The 19928-nt window shown below is 36.3% G+C and overlaps 2 protein-coding genes across 2 annotated transcripts in view; one reads left to right on the forward strand and one right to left on the reverse strand.

Moving 5' to 3' along the window:
* LOC125649525 (polypeptide N-acetylgalactosaminyltransferase 13-like) overlaps nt 1-6480 on the reverse strand; it is a 52571-nt gene extending 46091 nt beyond the window's left edge. The window contains exon 1 of the mRNA XM_056165562.1: nt 6196-6480. The gene's annotated coding sequence lies outside the window, so the exon portion shown is untranslated. The remainder of the gene's footprint in view (nt 1-6195) is intronic.
* Nucleotides 1-19928, forward strand: part of LOC125649527 (polypeptide N-acetylgalactosaminyltransferase 1-like) — a 53227-nt gene that overhangs the window by 14875 nt on the left and 18424 nt on the right. The window contains exons 3-8 of the mRNA XM_048877101.2: nt 1433-1543; nt 7644-8361; nt 11494-11660; nt 15223-15400; nt 17962-18162; nt 18325-18442. Coding sequence (XP_048733058.2) covers nt 7907-8361; nt 11494-11660; nt 15223-15400; nt 17962-18162; nt 18325-18442 — 1119 coding nt within the window. The 5' untranslated portion in view covers nt 1433-1543; nt 7644-7906. The remainder of the gene's footprint in view (nt 1-1432; nt 1544-7643; nt 8362-11493; nt 11661-15222; nt 15401-17961; nt 18163-18324; nt 18443-19928) is intronic.

A 19928-nucleotide genomic window follows, 5' to 3' on the forward strand; every position in this document is an offset into this window, starting at 1 on the left:
CTCAGATGAGTGGACAAAATAATCCCATAAACGATATGTAGATAGTGTATGTAGTTTCTGTGTCACCCTCAATTACATGCACTATGTGTTTCGTTATACTGAATGCCATGATACATTCATTAGATATATATAACAAAGCACACATGTTTTAGCTAGGTTCTGTCATTGCTACATGTACGCGACTGGAGATTGGTGCATAAAATGCCATTCATCCCTTATATCAATTGATATGACTCGCGAAAACCATCCACATAAATGGTAGTGCGATTTTTTGGGGTGTTGTCTACCGATATCAGATATCATAAATTTAATCCAATAGCTTATGTTTTTTGGTACTAGTGCATTCGCATAATTGCGACATTCTGCAAAATGATCTTCTAATCTAGCAGATATTTTTGTATCTGAAATGAATTAGTCTTCAGCTAGGTTGACTGACTCCACAGCCCAAACATGTCAGATCACAACATTTCGCCTCCTCAGGTAGGCTCTCATCCTGCCTGTTCCGTGGGATGGTTTGCGGCACGAAATGTAACAGGGAGGAAGAAATTTGTTGCGGACCAAATTGGGATTCGAATTCAGGCTCCCCTGGAACTACATGTATCATTAAACCCGGTTGACAGCCGCATTCCCCGCCGTGGATGTCGTTGCTCCGGAAGACTCGCAGTGCATCCAGAATTGTAATCGTCCGTAACACTTTTCATGCCAGTGCTAGGGTATGCGCTACGGCATCAAATATTTAAGGAAGGAATTCAACGGGGGGATCTCCTCTTGAATGCATAGATATATGTGCTTTACCATCTGATCGAGCTATCCTTCAGAAGACAGTCAAGTTTAAAAAAAAACCTTGCATCCCCCGTCCTGTTGCAGTCATTGGGATGTAATTTATCAATGTTCATTTCTTCATGAACGTATATGTGTACAATGTTATACGTCATCCACGTCATTTCTTATTCAAAATTTACGTGGCGAACGTTACATAACGTGCTGAATTCTATATCTGTTGACGTTGACGAGTTAGCACTGTATTTATACACAGTATCCAATAAAACAAAGAGGAGACCGGAATTATATTACAGTCCGTCTTTAACACAACAGGGATGGGGCGGTTTACTCTGGACCCCCTCCCCTAAACATTTTTGGGGATGTCCTACAGAAGTCCAGGACGTTCAGTGAGTGACACAACATGCAGTTAAACAGTGATAAATTCCTACACTGGTAGGCTTACGAATTGGCTGTCGTGCAGTTGAAAACAAGGTTAAATGTTTCAAATAGTCTGCTCGTATTACGTAAACCGGCACTGTGAAGTACAGAGTGAACAAATCAATGTCGAACAATTCCACAGAAAAATCGATTTCTGTGGCTAGTGCTTACTAGGCAGTTTGTTTTGAGATGATCCCCAGACAAGCCACACTGCATTTGCTTCTATTTTTAGATAGGTAAGGGGTTTCCTTGTATTGCACCCCATACAGCCAAGCGTAGGAGGAGGTTTTTAATGATGAGAGTAAATAATGGATAAAACAAAAGCAAGGCCAGTGAGAGACAGGTGAGCCGTTTAAAATTCTGTCACATACGTATGTATATATTGTGTTTTATTGCGTAGTGTGGACTGCCTCCTCGTACTAAATAGTATACCTTGTGATTCACCCAACCTGACCTTAGCGATGCATGTTAGTTATATTTATTGTAAACACTGTACTTTGAAATAGATCACGTGTGTATCAACATACTGGGGCTCCGGTGCTCCGTTATCGGCGTGAGTGATTTAAATGCTGACTCTAGAAAATCTTAGAGCACCTACACACAATACCGAACTATATAAATGTACATGTATGTAATGGACATACGCAATGATATAAGAGCATTAACTTTAAATAAAAGAAATGTGGCATTTTTAAATGCATTATCTAGGCCTAATGCATAGAATGTTCTTGGTGGATTTCAACGACGGGGAGGGTGTATTTGAACAGAGATGCATGACCAAACGCATACCAATATGGTGAATGAAATTTAATATAAATATATTTTTAAATAAAAATCGTGACTGCTTTCAGTCCATGAAATGCCACATTCGACGTAAATTTCATTAATTGTGGAATGCCAGTTTCATCGTAAATTTCATTAATTTGCGGATTTCATTATCAACTTTTCTGTCTACAGAAACAATAGCTGTTAAGACATAAAAAGTCGATCAAGCTTTAGTGATATTCACAAGAACTTAAATACAAAATGTCAAAAATATCCTATCGCTGATGTATATTTATTACGTAACTATACATATGTATTCCAAGATTGCTGTCCCAATGTGAACCGGTAATGAGAATGAAGTCGAGGTGTATATAGAAAATATTTTCAACATGATTGATGACAGCAAGTTCGCCTGCCGCGTCAGGTATTGTATAAACAAAGTTGTAACGGACTGTAGCGTCCAGAGTTTGGTGTTGAGAGGAGTGGGAAATTTGACAGGTGGACTAGTGGTCCCCAGCCCCTGTGAAAAATTGATAGTTTCTCAGGTTTATTTTATCTATTCAGGGACTCCATGAACAACGATAAGGTATGGGCATTTTCATCTTCGTTAGCAAATAGCTTTTACGGTACAAATTTCATAAAACTACATGCATGTAAATAATTTAAAGGCAAATTGATTAAAAAAATATATGAATGAACATACACAGGGTTGCTGTCAACCATACATTTCAGTAAAAAAAGATCCAGAGCAGGCTCTATCCATTCTGTTTTAATAAAAAGACACGTCACAATAACACAACGATGCGGGAATATCAAGTATAGAAGCTTTAAAGCCTTAGAAAAATTATAATCTTCCTGGTGGTAAATGTTGTGGAAAGTCCTCAGCACTTCACACGCCCACTCCCAATATCGCGTAACACTTGGATCGCGTTTACTACTAGGTACATGTACCCTACCTGTGATCCAGGTGTTTTACAAGATCGGGAGCGGGTGCGTCAAGTTAGGATGTTTCCAGTTTTAAAGAGTTGTTTTATTGTCAATGCTGAGGTATATTTAATCATGATCTGGTTTTAAAACGTTAGCATAGGAAGATTACAAGAAGAAGGCAGATTGGTGATCATAAAATCACCCTCTCTGATCGATTCGAACCCATCATTAAACATCCCTAGAGTCTTTACCATTTAATAAAAAATACCGTTCTGAACTCAAATATTTGAAGTTCAGTTCAGTTTACTTCACTCAAACAGTGGAATAGTACATGCAGTACTTATATATATACCTGTACAACAACAGCGGTCTACCAGAGAGAAAATGAAGTGAACAGTCAATGTTATTGATTAAAAATAAAACCCATACCGGTACATAACTTTCGTTGAAATTCAGAATCTTTACAATATACATACATATGAGTTCACAGTTATTTTAGTTTGGGGGGCAGAACAATTTTCTATATTTAGAAAATATCTGCGTAATATGCACAATGCTTTACATTCCAGAATATAATGAAATTCGTCTTCAATTCTGTTACAGTTGCATAATATATAAACGAATGCCATCTGCTTAGAAGGTTTTCTAACCAAACAAAATTCTCAATTTTTTTATTAACAATGTCAAATATTCCTCACATTCAATTTTTTTTTTAGAATTCCGTAAATCACTCCCTTTGAAGCCCTAGATATAGTTTATCGTCGTGCCATTTTCGTACAAATGGATCTCGTAGCCTGTCTTAATTAATCCACATAGCGTTATAAATGCGTGATCCATATTTAAAAACCAAATGTTTGAGACGACACGCATGTCTAGAAGACTTTTCAAAAAGGGTTTGTTATCTTACCTTTATCAGATATGTTACGTACATACATATAAATAACCTTGCTCAGTTTGTTATCCTTGCTGTTGAGAAGTTTTGCCCAATAAGAGATAATTTTAGTAAAAATTGTTATATGCAAAGGATATCGTCAAGTTTCACCGTAAACCATATATTTTTATAACCTCAAATTTAACATGTATACATTACCGTATAAAACAGGCTCCATTACTTCAATCGCCCATGATATGTTTTTTAAAACGCTCTCGTAAGAAGATTAAAAGTGTTTTTGATTTCTGCCTCAAAGAAAACCTGACTTTGACTTCATGTTGTGTATTGATACGTCGTATAAATATGAAAACAAAATCATGTTTAATTATTGAAACTCAATGTTTTAAAATATTTAAATCATAATTAAATGATTAGAAATGAATCTTAAAATTATTTTCTTTTTGGCGTTAGCGCATTGAGGAAGTTTTCCGTCCGATTTTCCCTGTGATTCCGCTATCAAGAAAAGAATTATAAGATTCATTTCTTAAATCTTAAAATCACCCCTTTTGATCGAATTGAACCCTTCATTAAACATCCCGAGAGTCCTTGCCAATTTAAAAAATTGTTTATCATTCTAAACTCAAATGACCCGGATCCGGATTCTTAAAGAACTACAAAAGACGAAAAGGTTACGTCTGAGACCCACTCACGCGCATGTACAATGCACGTACAGGAAATGACCGAACATGACGACTACAATACACAGGTACGATTTGCAGATCGTTGTGTTAAAATAGATTTCTATAGAATACCGATATCGATGTTGAATTGATCGTTCCATTCCTTAGTACCATTATTAGGTTAAACTTTCTGAAAGTTGGATAACTGAAATTTATACCGAGTCTCTCTCTCTCTCTCTCTCTCTCTCTCTCTCTCTCTCTCTCTCTCTGAGAGGAACAATTGTATTATCAGCGAAGGTGAGTTTAGAGATGTGCACTTTTTAAGTAAGTTGCAAACATCCTGCAAGAATGACGTGTGTGTTGTGGACAGACGAGTTATGGGATATTGGTGTCTGATGATACATTGTGAACCTTTGTATACTCATGAAATGTAATCACGATAATTTGATTGTAATGAATACAATCCTTTCTTTCATACACAGGTTTATTTCAATACGGTATATAAAGAATAGTGTGCTCTTTCTCACTACCATACAATCATTACAAAGTGGATATATAATGCAATTGATTATAATCAAATTCAATGGGTTTGAACGGCATATGTTGATGTGGCAGGTGCGCGTTGAACGTCGTACAGCTGTACCGTGTGTACAATATATTTAATACTAAGGCCGGGGCCATCAGCTGACCGCCAGCAGCGCATCATGGACAGACTAGGAAACTGAGAACCGCATATGATTAATTATTCATACAAAGGATAATATTAATGAAAAACTTATGCATCATGCTCAAATTTAAACTAACTTAAATCACGTACACAAGAATTATGGTAATATATTTTTCTTTTTTATAATCGTGTTATCAAATTTAGGACTGTATAGTACATTTACATAGGATAATGGATTGTTACAACAATGTCATGAAAAAAGAATACAAAAGCTACTTTGTGCCGCAAAACTTGTGTCTTCAATTAATATCAGACTGGATAGCAAAGCTGCAAACATTTAAAAAAGTATACAATTCATTTTTTATGAGCGGATCCTTGGGACAGGAATTTTATTGCGTCATGAAATCGTTCTTCAATACCGAAATGTTCAAATTATGTTGCTTCCGATGGTCCGTTCCCGACCCCCTATGAAATACAATGTTCACAAATATTGACCTCCGATCAAGCAACATTTTCCAGGGCTTTGCCACCCGAATTGAGGTATGCATTGAATTCTAGATGGAATGTTACATTTATTTTCATGTGTACACATAATTATCTTATAAATGAGTAAGTTCATAGAACACCACAGTAATTAGACCTACATGTACGTATGGTAATTAAGGGATCTAGTCACCATGATATATTGTAACACATTCTGAACAAGGGGTTTTCTCACTGTTGACATGTTCTATTAATATATATATATATATATATATATATATATATATATATATATATATATATATGTGTGTGTGTGTGTGTGTGTGTGTGTATATATATATATATCTGTGTGTGTGTGTGTGTACTCATGAGTGTTGATTACCATGCCCCCATGAAACCCTAATTTGGAAATGAAATAATAATTGCGATCCATACAGGCACCAAATTCATCGTCACCAGGCTTCTCCCACTGTATATACATGTATACAATGCAATATACAAGTATATTCTCTCTGCCTCTCCCTCCCTCCCTCACCTACTCACTAACTAACTAAATAACTACCCCAAACTAACTACTTACCCACTACCATGTACCTACCTACCTACAATTATCCCGTGGGGATCCGGGTTAGAATAGGTCCTCAGTACCCCTTGCTTGTCGTAAGAAGCGACTAAATGGGGCGGTCCTTCGGATGAGACCGCAAAAACCGAGGTCCCGCGTCACAGCAGGTTTGGCACGATGAAGATCCCTACCTGCTCAAAGATTGTAAGCGCCGAGCATAGGGCTAAATTTGCAGCCCTTCACCGGCAGTGGTGACGTCTCCATATGAGTGAAATCGGTCGCGGTAGCTCAGTGGTAGAGCGTTTTATATACAACATACAACCAAACTACCTACAATTAAAAAAAATCGAGGTTCTATTTTGAACATATTTCATTGTACATACATGATATACAAAAGGATCAGAAACAAGTTCAAATAACTTACGAGTTCTTTTCCTTAAAAATATAACAATATAATATTGTAGAAAATTAATGTACAAAAATATAAATTGAACATCAATTGAATCTTTTGGTTTCATGAATAAACGACTGAACATAAGAAAAAATACACTTGTTTAACTCAGAAGATAAAGCATTATTACCCCAAAGTAGAAGGTGGACATCCATAATAACTAGATCATTTAACCTCAGCAAGCTATCCATTAATTTATATCTAGCATTTGAATATTTACTGCAAATAAAGAAGAAATGATAAGCGTCTTCTTTCATACCACAGGAACATAACGGAGAATCAACAATATTGCGTCTATATAGATCGTAATTCAAAATACAGGTGTGTCTAAGTTTGGTATGAATTATATTCAGAAAACGAGTACCATAGGAAAAATATGCCGGTGGTTTGGGATTGTTGATATTTTTGGAGCTAACACTCTTACGAAATTGCTTAACTGAAGTAGCTTGACGTCTTGATTCTATATCAAGTGAATCGAGGTTCTAATATTCACAGTGCACTTTTACATATATTTTTTATGATTGTAGAGTGGGCCCTACCAGTTCTAATGATAACCTGTAGGGTATTCACGAACACACCATAAGTATTTACTACAATACAATACTGAATACGTAGGAGTTGTTTTTTTTTTGTTTTTTTTGTAGCATAAAATTTCACTTTGTCTTGTATTCCGTCGGAGAGACAGCCCCCGAAAAAAACATCCCCAGGCAAGAGTTTCGCCTTTTGGAAATATTAATCCAGATATAAACAATTTCGCCCCTAGAAAAAAGGTTCCTTTAGATAACAGTACGCTCGGTTGTTCGGACAACCCCTTGGATCCGCCCTTACAAGAAACATAAAGTTGTACGTCCGGAAATCCACAGGCTGTATTACGGAAATTTCATATTATTTACAATGTACTTTAAATGGTCTCGGGCATGTGTTTACAATGTTTATACAGAATTTTTTTCTCTAAGTGTTCAGTCATTTCAGCCGACCAAACTTCATAAATCTATATCTTTAGATTCTTTAATACATTGCTATCATTTTTATTTCAGTTTGACGTAATTAAGAGTGGACGGAACAAGGAATTGGACGGAAACCACATACCTATTTAACACACTTAAATCTTTGCTGACCTTTTCACGGATCGGTGATTCTACCACAGCGAATATTGTTTATAAATCTGAATATGTAGCGTGAACATGTGTGTTGGAGATTTAACACTGAAAATTGGAAACATGTCGTGAACCTTGAACAAAAGAAATGCCCGAAAAAGAATGTTAAAGACTACTACTTTTGTGGAAGTGAGTTCCTAGGAATGACTATGCGGCTTACTTATCGATACGTAGTAGCCTGTGTTGTGGTAGTACTGTTGGTGTGCACATATCAAGTTTACATTTTTTCCCATGGCAATTCTTTATTCAGCCATTTACCCAGGACAGGAAAACGAACGGACATTGTGTCAAATGTGAGGGCCAGTTCCATTCTTGTAAACAACACTTCTAAAGACACAAGTAAGGCTACGAAAGGCGTGACAGTCACGCTAACAGCCGACGAGTATAGACGGGACCCTAAGCTAAAGACAGGGAACCCACTTATTGACGATTATGGGAAGAATGATCTCACAAAGACGGGGGAGATGGGGAGGGGCGTCACCTTCACGGGGAAGGAAAAGGCAGAGGCAGCTAAGAAAACACAGATGTACAACATCAACGTAATGGCTAGTGATTTAATTCCCCTCAACAGACTAGTGCCGGACTCCAGGCCACCAGAGTGAGTATCTATACACCTCTATCTGTATACTAGTCCCGGACTCCAGGCCACCAGAGTGAGTATCTATACACCTCTCTCTGTATACTAGTGACGGACTCCAGGCCGCCAGAGTGAGTATCTATACACCTCTCTCTGTATACTAGTGCCGGACTCCAGGCCACCAGAGTGAGTATCTATACACCTCTCTCTGTATACTAGTCCCGGACTCCAGGCCACCAGAGTGAGTATTTATACACCTCTCTCTGTATACTAGTGCCGGACTCCAGGCCACCAGAGTGAGTATTTAAACACCTCTCTCTGTATACTAGTGCCGGACTCCAGGCCGCCAGAGTGAGTATTTATACACCTCTCTCTGTATACTAATCCCGAACTCAAGGCCGCCAGAGTGAGTATCTATACACCTCTTTGTAGTGGTTAGTAGACGTTTAGTGAGTTCACTGAGTGCTGGAAATTTAAACATTTCACCAATCAAGTCAGGGGTGTATTCCCTTATTTGGATTATTATCAAAACCTGTGAAGGACACTGAATTCCTATGCAGCATAAAAAGCTTATATGTAAGTTAAGATTATCGTCTCACTGGTTAGTTATTGAAACCGGTATATACAAAAATGTTCCTTTAGAAAGACGTTTATGTCCGTTATGTGCCTTAGATGTAGACGATGAGTTTCATTTTTTCTTTAAATGTACCTATTACAGTCTTGTTTGAAAAAGTATTATTTTATCAGACCCTCTAAATCAATTAAACCTCTATCGACACAGAATGTAAAGGAATTATGTTACGTGGGTAAAATTATTAAAAATTCCTTTGAAATTAGAAATACCAATGTATAAGCACAATTTCTTAACCTTTATAAGATTTTAGATTTATTACATTGTATACTACAAGTATGCCTATAAGCTGTATTTGTTTTTGACTAATAAACAACAACGACACTGGATACAAATATGATGTAGGGGATGGATGTATATATTTTTTGGCTTAGTTACATTGTAGGTTGTATTAAGCGCAAGTATAAAATTCGTAGGTTATTAAGAAACTTGTAAATTTTCAATGACGTTAAAAAGTTAAAAAAATATATTACCCCTCTCTCTCTATGCCTCTATATTTAACTCTATACATACATTCCCCACTGTTTTGAACTCAATTGGGAAATTATGGTAATAAATTACATCCGGTAAGTGATATTCATTTTACTTATTAAAAAACCCATAAATTTAAGTTTAATTTTCATCTCTACGTCGGAAACCCACAGTCTGTCCGCGTCCGTCTTGCTACATTGTACCGCGTAGTCTATATAAGCGGTAGAAATGCGGACACGAGACCGGCCGTGGTTTTCCGACGATGTTTTATCGTGGGGTTTTTTAAATTATTATTTTTTATTAAAAACAAGTTTGTTTGTAGCAAGTGTCGTTATTAATTTGAAGTTACAAACTGCAAGCGAAATGAGTAAGATAAGATATGGTAAGCTTTATGTCAAAACAACAACTCCAGGGAGGTTTTTGATGAGGGTGAGAGAGACCTGTCTCTTGTCTAAATATCTAGTTGTATACACGGTATAGAACGATACTGTTAACAAGAACTTGCTTCACCCAAGGATATTATGATATAAGGTTGTCAGAATGTGAAGTGGGCGACTCATTGACGGATTATTGTTGTCAAAAATCAGCGAACCTTGTACGCGTCATTCAAATCTGGCTCCCTGGCCACACATTAAACTGCGAACAGGCTAAAAAAAAAATGTATACCGGTGGCTTGTAAAAATCTCACTACTTATAGTCTATCGACATTTTAAAGCATATTTGAAATAATTATGATAAATAAGGTCATAAGACTTGGTTGTGTGTTGTAGGAAAGGCGTAGAAACCGGGTAACATTTATCAAATTGATTTGAGACGAGACGTGAAGGCATATAAGCCCCCATTACTAGTCCAAGAGAAGGAAGTATCGTGTATCTCCACCATATAAATAGCCTCAGTATGTCTCTTCTGTGAATTCAAGTTGTTGAAACCATGCCCCCCCCTCCCCCGCGGGGGCGAGATGGAATAGTCTATCTTTGTATCAGCAACACGACTCGGCTATAGCTAAGCGTTGTGACCTGTAGATCTTTTTTGTGTTTAATTTCGAACGATGCTTTCAGAATGTTTAGTAGATCCACAATACAAATATTGTAGAATTGATTTGCTCATGAGCAAAAGTAAATTATTATATACAGACAGTAGATCAGAATGTTGGATTTAAAATGGGAAATCATTATTTTAATATAGACATTGTTTTCTTCGAAATTGGACATTTTCAAGCGTGTTAAATGGACATAAGTTTTGTTCGTTTGTTAAGTTAAAACTAGGATTGATCCAGGTTGCAGTTGTACCATAGAGTCCATTTAAGGAGGAATACTACTACATCAGCATAATGGCTGTAGATCGTGCGTTAGAGTCTAGCAGGAATTTTAACACCCCCCCCCCTAGAAAATACTTTTTACTAAACCTGCATTTTTGCACTAATTGAAGTAAATCTTAAACTTTCCAATTTCAAAATATTATTGTACATATCCTCCACTTTCCATCTATATCAGATTTCTCTGGTGTGTTACTCCTCCTAAAAAACTATCTTCCTTTGAAGTGTCTAAGTAGTCGTAATTATTCCTAGTTTTATTAAAGAGTTGTTTGTAGGGTGTATGAACATAGAGTGACTCACCTGTCCACACACTGATACTAGCGCCTTTTCGACTTTCTTTCACGAAAATAGGTCTTTAGAAATCTGTGGTACTTCACTTTCAGCTGGTGACGTCTCAATATGAGTGAAAAATTCTCGATGGGACGTTTAAACAATCACACCAACCATAATCCCAATAATTCACAAAACATGTATGAAAACCCCAATAGGAAACTTTTGAAATGTTGAAAAAGAGTAATTTTTGTTTATTTATCATACGTGCTTGTTTGGCGCGAAATCCCCCTCCTCAAGATATAGTGACCGTCGGTCAGTGTCAGCTATTGATTTTGCGCCTTCAATTATTGCGCCCCAAGATAATCTGATATACATCTTATTCTCCAAATAAAAAACCAGAGTAACTAAATGTGTAACATTAAACTTACAGCTTCGGAATCTGAAGTTTTATTCTCTGTTGCAGGTGTAAGAGTAAGACCTACGAACACGATCTGCCGACTGCCAGCATCATCATCCCATACTTCGATGAATGGCCATCCGTTCTTATCCGATCTATATACAGCATCATCAATCGCACCCCTCGCCACTTACTACAAGAAATCATACTCATTGACGATGCCAGTACAATGCGTTAGTAAATGTTTTTATTATCATCTACTTATATAAATTGGACAATTTTAAGTTTCGTTGGTCGCGATCGTTTTAAGGCGGTATATTACGTCATCATAATGGCTGATTTCCTTTTGGAACATGAATGAAAATATAGATATCGGCAATATTTGTACATTCCTTTTACATTTGATTTCCTAACTGCAGAACTGTACATAACTCTCTGAGAAAATATTGGGACAGACTTGTCCCTTTATTTTCTCAGAGAGCTACAGTTTTGCAGCTGTTTATTTCCAAGCTCAGTCGGCTAAAGTGTCGACTGCTGATTTTCTATATATAGATCGGTTCGAGTCCAGCAGGGATTTTTTTTTTTCCAGATTACTTTCTAACGAAACTGAACATTTTGACCAAATAAAATGAATTTGAACATATTTTTGTGAATATCCTTCACTTCTCATTCATATCAAATTTCTCTGTGGTATTATCCATCCTTAATTTAATGGGAATCACCTGTTACTATTTATAGAATTCTTCGAACAATTTCTCGATTTTCTATTCAACTATGAGAGGGGGGAGACAAATATGAATCTCGTTAATCCTTTTCTCATAATGTCAAATTATTATGTAGCTTCAGACGAAGGACGATTGATTTCTTCTTTAACAATTTCTATGCCAGTCATGGAAAGTTAAATGAATAATTCAATGACTTTGAATAAATTTCAATATAGATGGAAAACAAGACTGCAGCTGTTTCACATTTGGTGTTGTTCATTTAGGATAAAACATATTTTAAGATTGTGTGTCGTTTAGGGGGTGGAAATCGGTGGTATTTTGTCGAGGTTTAGATATTGTTGAGACATGAAGTCCATCTTAAACAAGAAGTGTTTTATTACAATATGCATTGCTTTCTCGGTTTAACTTGGTTTCAATATTTTACTCCATCATTTGTCAATCCGACAATTGCATTGATTGACTTGTATATTTCCTGTATACAATTGTATCTTGATCTATATATTACGTATTTTAAAGGCTTGAAATTTGTTTTATATCTGTCAATATCATAATAGAGTTAAAATGGTAAAACGTCTTTCAAACAAATACAATGTAGCTATGTTTAAGGCGATGTGGTATATGGTGAGTGCGCTATTGTCCTTTATTAGGCCAAAATAGAATATATATGTATGTGTGTTTCCGGTTAACCGACTTTTCCTCCGTTTTCGCCACCGACCCATAATAGTTTATTGACGAAATATATAAAAAATTAAAATCCGGACTGTGCAAACCGAATTTTTCTTTTCAAAAATCGATTGCCTATTAAAAATTAACAAACACATAAACTTCAGAGATAATATGTTTTATGTACATATACTAGTATATATATATATATATATATATATATATATATATATATATATATATATATATATTATGCTCCTTCAAAGAAGAGTGGCATATTGCTTTGCACCTGTTGGTTGGTCGGTCGGTAGACCATATCTTGTCCGGTCAATATCTTGAGAACCATTCATTTCATCGTAATGATACTTCATTTGTTTGTTGGTTGTGAGTACCAGATGATCCCTATAGATTTTCAGGTAAAAAGATCAAAGGTCAGATGCAAATCAATATTCTCTGATATCAGTGTCCGGCCGTTATCTCGAGAACCCTTTGTTTAATAGTGATGATATCTCATATATGGGTTGGACATTGGAAGTAGGTAGCTCATTGATTTTCAGGTCAAAGGGTGAAATGTCACCGGGTGCAGTCCTCTGTATAATTAGTGTCCACCCAAAGGCTTAAAAACCCTTCATTTGATGGTGATGATACTTTTATACAGGGGTTGGTTATTGGTAGTAAATGACCCATTTTCAGGTCAAAAGATCAAAAGTCACAATAGGTGCAATGCAGTACTCTATGCAATAGTGTTCTCCCAATATCTTGAGAACATATTGCTCTTTTGTTATGATATTTCATATGTGGGTTGGTTATAAGTAGTAGGGGAACCCTAGTGATTTTCAGGTCAAAGGTCAGCAGGTGCATTGCAGTACAAGAAACAATTAGTATCTGCCCAATAAATGGACGACCCACGGATTGAGTCTCACCGTTAACCATTCACCATATCTTGACGAAATATAATAACGACGCAGCACATTGACAGCTTAGTCGTGTCCTTAATGCCCCCGGTGCTTTCTTACGTTGGCTCTGGTAGTATGAACATTTTCACGAGTACAAATGACACATCTGAGGGGGACATACATATGTTTTACAAACAGTTCTTGTTAAGATTTTATTTATCTATTCAGCTGTGTGCTCCCCTACCTAGAATGCCCATACTTCACATTAATAATAACTCAATTTTTTTCTAACTTGATGAATACTTTATTACACGCATGTATTATTTACTTAATGTATATGTAACAGTTTTTTGTCTTTATATCTCTGTATACCATTGCACAATGGTAATGAGATCCAATAAATTGAATTTAATTGCTGCGAACGACGTGACATCACACGTCCCTCATGGCGATGATTGTGGATGTTGCAGTTTGGGGGTCAATTATGGCAATTCAGAGGGGGCATACTAGTAATCAGACGGGGCATATATGATGTGTGCTGTTGTATTTTTGACTAAATAAAGCACCTGAGCAGAATCAGTCCAAACCTCGCTGTATCCCTGTCAAATGCTACGCGGTTTGTTGTTAACATTGTATACGTATACAAGGTCACCGATCTTCCAAAATTGTAATATGCAACAATATCCCCAATTCCTATTAGAACTAGAAAGTTCCGATATTGAGATAATGCAAATTTTTAGAGTTGGATACCATACCGATTCTTTTTAAACGATACGATACTTTGTACAGTTAACGATACTTCGATCTATATATAAAAAACAACAGACACGTTTTATAACCCCCACCCCCAAATAAATTGAAAGTCTATGATTAAGCTGATAAATACTTTCAATGTTTTTCTCCGGTTCCGATCTATCAATGGTGAATCAAAAGAACGATTTTATTCTGCCATGAAAAGTTCAAACTGATAAGAAAGTTACTTATGGTCAGGAGCAGTGTTATATCATAGATCTTACTCAAGGTCATTTGGACAAAGTCAAGGTTAAGGGGAGCTAGATATATCCGTTCCTACTATACTTTTGAAATGTGAAGAGCTCATAATTTACACAATGTTGTTTATTACCTGTATATTATAAACAATCAGTAGAATATTTCATGATTTACAAGATGTTGTTTATTACCGTATATTATAAACAATCAGTAGACTATTTCATAATTTACACAATGTTGTTTATTACCGTATATTATAAACAATCAGTAGAATATTTCATAATTTACACAATGTTGTTTATTACCGTATATTATAAACAATCAGTAGAATATTTCGTAATTTACACAATGTTGTTTATTACCGTATATTATAAACAATCAGTAGAATATTTCATAATTTACACAATATTGTTTATTACCGTATATTATAAACAATCGGTAGAATATTTCGTAATTTCCACAATGTTTTTTATTACCTGAATATTATAAACAATCAGCAAACCATTTTTTCCTCCTTATAGCAGAAATAAAGACGCCACTTGATGAATACGTAGAAAAAAATTTCCCCAAAGGCCTCGTGCGGATTCTACGCAACACCGAACGTAAAGGTCTGATAGCAGCCCGGCTCCAGGGCTGGAGGATGTCCAAGGGACAAGTGGTGTCGTTCTTCGATAGTCACATGGAGGTCAATGATGATTGGTCAGTGCATGTAACTTATAATTAGATACTGTAATTATGCCACATCATTTTGTTTTCTTTTTTGCTTTGATTATTCAACACATTATTGTTCTAGTGCCTTCCTTAAGTTTCAAGTTTCTTTATTAACTCAAACCAATAATAAGTGGTACATGAGGTCAAGTACATGTGATACATTCCAATGGGAAAAGAGATACAGGGAAGAGAGACACAAACATAATCATGTTCACATAAGGGCAGAAAAGAAGGAAGCGAGAAAAACAAAATAGATTATATGTATGTTATGGAGGACAGACTAAATCGTATATTTTTGTTGTAAACAAACATAGGCTTCTCAATTTTTTAACACTTGTAGTTGACATTATTTCAGAACATTTAACCACATTTGGATTTGCACTATACCTTGAATGTAAAAGTTGTTTTCTTATGGTACACGTTGAATTGCATTCTAAAATAAAATGAAACTTGTCTGCAATTTGACCTGAATTACAAAGTGCACAAAATCTTAGGGACGATCGAGATCAAAAGACCGATGTCGGATTAAAATCTAATTTCAAACAGTTAGAGGGAGGGGGAATGAAATATCCTGTAAGTTTCTGTCATGTGACATCGATTACACTTTATTGGAAAAAGGGAAAAGACAAGCGACTGTTAAAAACTACATATAAAAATATTACATTTTAATGAACATTTGATAGTTTTAATGTACACTTTCATTTATAAATAAACAGGAGAAAAGATATACAGGGTGTTATTTATACTACATTTTTTAAAACTGTTAATCAAGTAGTTTCAACATTCCTAATATTTAGTTTTAAAGGAGGTGGTGAGATCTTGATGAAAAGTATTTTTATTGTCAAACATTGAACTTTTGGTCTTGCCTCTTATACGCAGTTTTATTTACATTTATCTCTGGATTTGGGTATTCTCTATGGAAAACGTTTATACTAAACAGGATCATGTAGAGATAATAATTCATAATACTTGCACAATATTTTCCTTTTATCTGCAAATGTTAGTTTTAGTCCTGATAAGGAATGCTGTTTATCCAAGACTTATCTGAGGACGGAAGTTACCGACACGACCTTTTTAGTGAATGTCCTTTATGCATCCCAAGAGAAATAGTCTTGTTGAGGAGGACGTTGGCCTTTAGAGTGCTTTCTGTTTATACAGTGTGCATTAAGTCGACAACCCCCTTCTATATTAGGGATGATAAAACTTGATGAATTGCAGTAATTAGAAAAAAATCTAGATTTTAGAGCCATCACCGTGCAGCAAAAAATTAATGTTTGCTTTTAAGACTGATTTATTACTGTACATCAGACCAATATTGTCTGGATGTGTATTATTATTTTAGGAACGTATAATGTGATTTTTATTGACATATACGGACATTAAATTATTTCATCGACATAGAATACGATCGCTAGTACCCCGGTATTTCAGAATGTTTTAGTTGATAGATGAGAAAGATTGTTTTCCTCGAACACGTGTGTGCACGCTACATACATGTATAACACCTGTGTGTACGCTACATATAACACATTTGTGTACGCTACATATAACACGTGTGTGTATGCTACATATAACACGTGTGTGTATGCTACATATAACACGTGTGTGTACGCTACATATAACACGTGTGTACTCTTCATATAACACGTGTGTAAACGCTACGTAGAACACGTGTGTGTACGCTACATATAACACGTATGTACACGCTACGTAGAACACGTGTGTGTACGCTACATAGAACACGTGTGTACTCTTCACATAACATGTATGTACACGATACGCAGAACACGTGTGCACGCTACGTAGACCACGTGTATGTACGCTACATAGAACATGTGTGTGTGCGCTACATATAATACGGGTGTACGATACAAATAACACCTCAATATTGAGGAATGTAATGAACACACTCACAGAAAATGGAGAATTGTCTTGCTTGCACGAAACACGCTGAACAAATTACTGTTACATACGTTCTGGTATGTACAACACACAGGGTTTTAGTGACCTGATAGGGCCATTTGTAAAGACGTGACGACGCGTTGTTTGTCAGCGCGAAGGCGAGTTGTGTAAAGTTGTGTTGGCGAAACGGCACGTTGCTTGTTGGCGTGACGGCGTGTTATGCTATGGCTAACGCACTGTCATGCTTTTGCAAATGGCCCGATCAGGACACCATATAGATCAGAGTTACCCTCACGCGTACATATGCACGTGCACGGAGTTGCTCTTGCACACGCATGGGACATATCAGTTAACTTGCACTTACATAGAATTTGAACACAAGAGATTCCATGTGATGATGAGTGTACACGCGTGCTGAAGACAAATATCGTCACCCTCACTACAATATCTTAGAATCTTTTTTACGCTCACTCAATGTCGCTCTCGTACGCATAATTTATATGTCACTTGCACAGAAGCATCTATTCCTTCTAGAAAAAATGTTGGTATGACGTGTGACAACAATAAGAACAAAATCCCGCCCTCCATATTGTAAACCTGATTTGATATTGTAGTCATTTGACTCTATTTTTTCTTTTAATTTCCAGGTTGCAGCCGCTTCTTGTCGAGATTAAAAAAGATCGGAAAACGGTTGCTATGGGGGTGTTAGATTACGTAAACGCTGAGACGCTGGAATACCGTTACAATGACGGGTACATGACGCGGTACGGGTTTGACTGGAGAATGGTTTTCTTTGAGACTTTCTTCAGACAGGACCAGATAGGGAAGACAGAGGGGGACACCAGGCCGTAAGTCTTTGATTATTTGACGACTTTCATGATTTCATTTTTCTTACACACAGAAGGAATTCATCAAAGATCGTAGTTCATGAAGTATGCCGGCGTAAATCGCCGCAGTTCATGCCCTCATGTATTTCCAAAACTGAAATTTCTGAAATGTTTGCCTTACAGAGGTACAGTGATGGTTGGAGCAGCATACGCCATTGACAGTAAATATTTCGGAGAGATCGGTTCTTATGATGAGGGAATGAAAGTTTGGGGAGGGGAGAATTTAGAGATGGCCTGGAGGGTAAGTTAAAAATAACGATATATTGTTAAATGTACATGTAATTCTTATAATTGTGACATTTCCTTGTTTATATATTTATATATATAGTTGAGAAATTAAGTACTTGTTTTCGTAACCTCCTAGGTGGAGAATTGTTGTTTTGAAATGTAAAAGGCAAGGCGTTAGTCGAGGCTTTTATATTTCACTCAACATTTCGAGACCAGGAGGTTATCCTGCATCATCCAAGAACTTTATTCTTTTACGGCTCAAAAATATACAACCACCTATTCCGTATATAGCTAGGAATAATGGCCGCGGAGTTTAATCTACTTTTAAGAAAACATAACCTCCTTAACTATTCAAAATAGGGCTTTCATATTCTCTATGGTCGGATTCCATATTGTTTGATCTTGACCTTGGAATGTTATTTACTTTTAGGAAAACCTAACCTATTCAATATCTTATGAACTCTTTAAGGTAGAGCTTTCATATTGTGTATAAATTTCTTACGGCAAGATCTTTCATTTCATACCATGATTTACAACCTTGGCCTTTTATAAATCGACAAGGTCATGTTAGTCATATTGATGTTGAGGCATCCCTATGTTGTGTGAATTCAAGCTTAGTGATACTGGGACCCTTTGGGACTAGGTTTAGACCACAATATAGGATCAACATTTTTCATGGGAATGAAAATTAGAGAAGAAAAATCTTTTAGAAATAACCACAGGGCCAAGTTGATAAATCAGGTGAATGATATGGCCCATTGGCCTCTTGTTTAAACTTCAGTCGCGTATAAAATTGTCAGTTTGTAAATTTAATTAAGTTAATTAAGTTTTATGATATTGAAAAATTATTATCAGTTATCGATTTTATTCGTGTATTAGCACGCCTCCATATGAGTGAAATAGTCTCGAGAGGGACGTTAAACAATATCCAATCAATCGTGTATTAGCAAACCACGAATGTGTAGAAACAGTATTTAGGATAGCGGAAAAGCCATGATAGAAATAGGTCTAGATGTAGCATATGTTTTAGGGCAATCCACAATGTTTAATCGGTCGAAGACATAAAACCGATATTGTCTTGATACGTATTACATCTTAAACCCATCTATTTATTTGTCTTGCGGAAATATAAAATGCACGATTGTTCTAATACTATATTGATTAATGGGTATCTATTGGAGAATAATTGCCGCGGTATGGTATTGATGTCTATACCCGTGGCATAAGATCAGTAGAGTGCGTGGTAAAACAACAGCAATGTCCGGTTGCAATAAGACAGAGTCTAACCCTGGCACAACACTTACACAAGTACACATGTACCTATATCAACCTAGTGCTCTCTCATACAGCATTACACAAGTACCGATATCAACCTAGTGCTCCCTCATACAGCATTACACAAGTACCGATATCTACTCAATGCTCCCTCATACAGCATTACACAAGTACCGATATCTATTCACTGCTCCCTCATACAGCATTACACAAGTACCGATATC

Source organism: Ostrea edulis, chromosome 5 (assembly GCF_947568905.1).
Source record: "Ostrea edulis chromosome 5, xbOstEdul1.1, whole genome shotgun sequence".
NCBI lineage: Eukaryota > Metazoa > Mollusca > Bivalvia > Ostreida > Ostreidae > Ostrea > Ostrea edulis.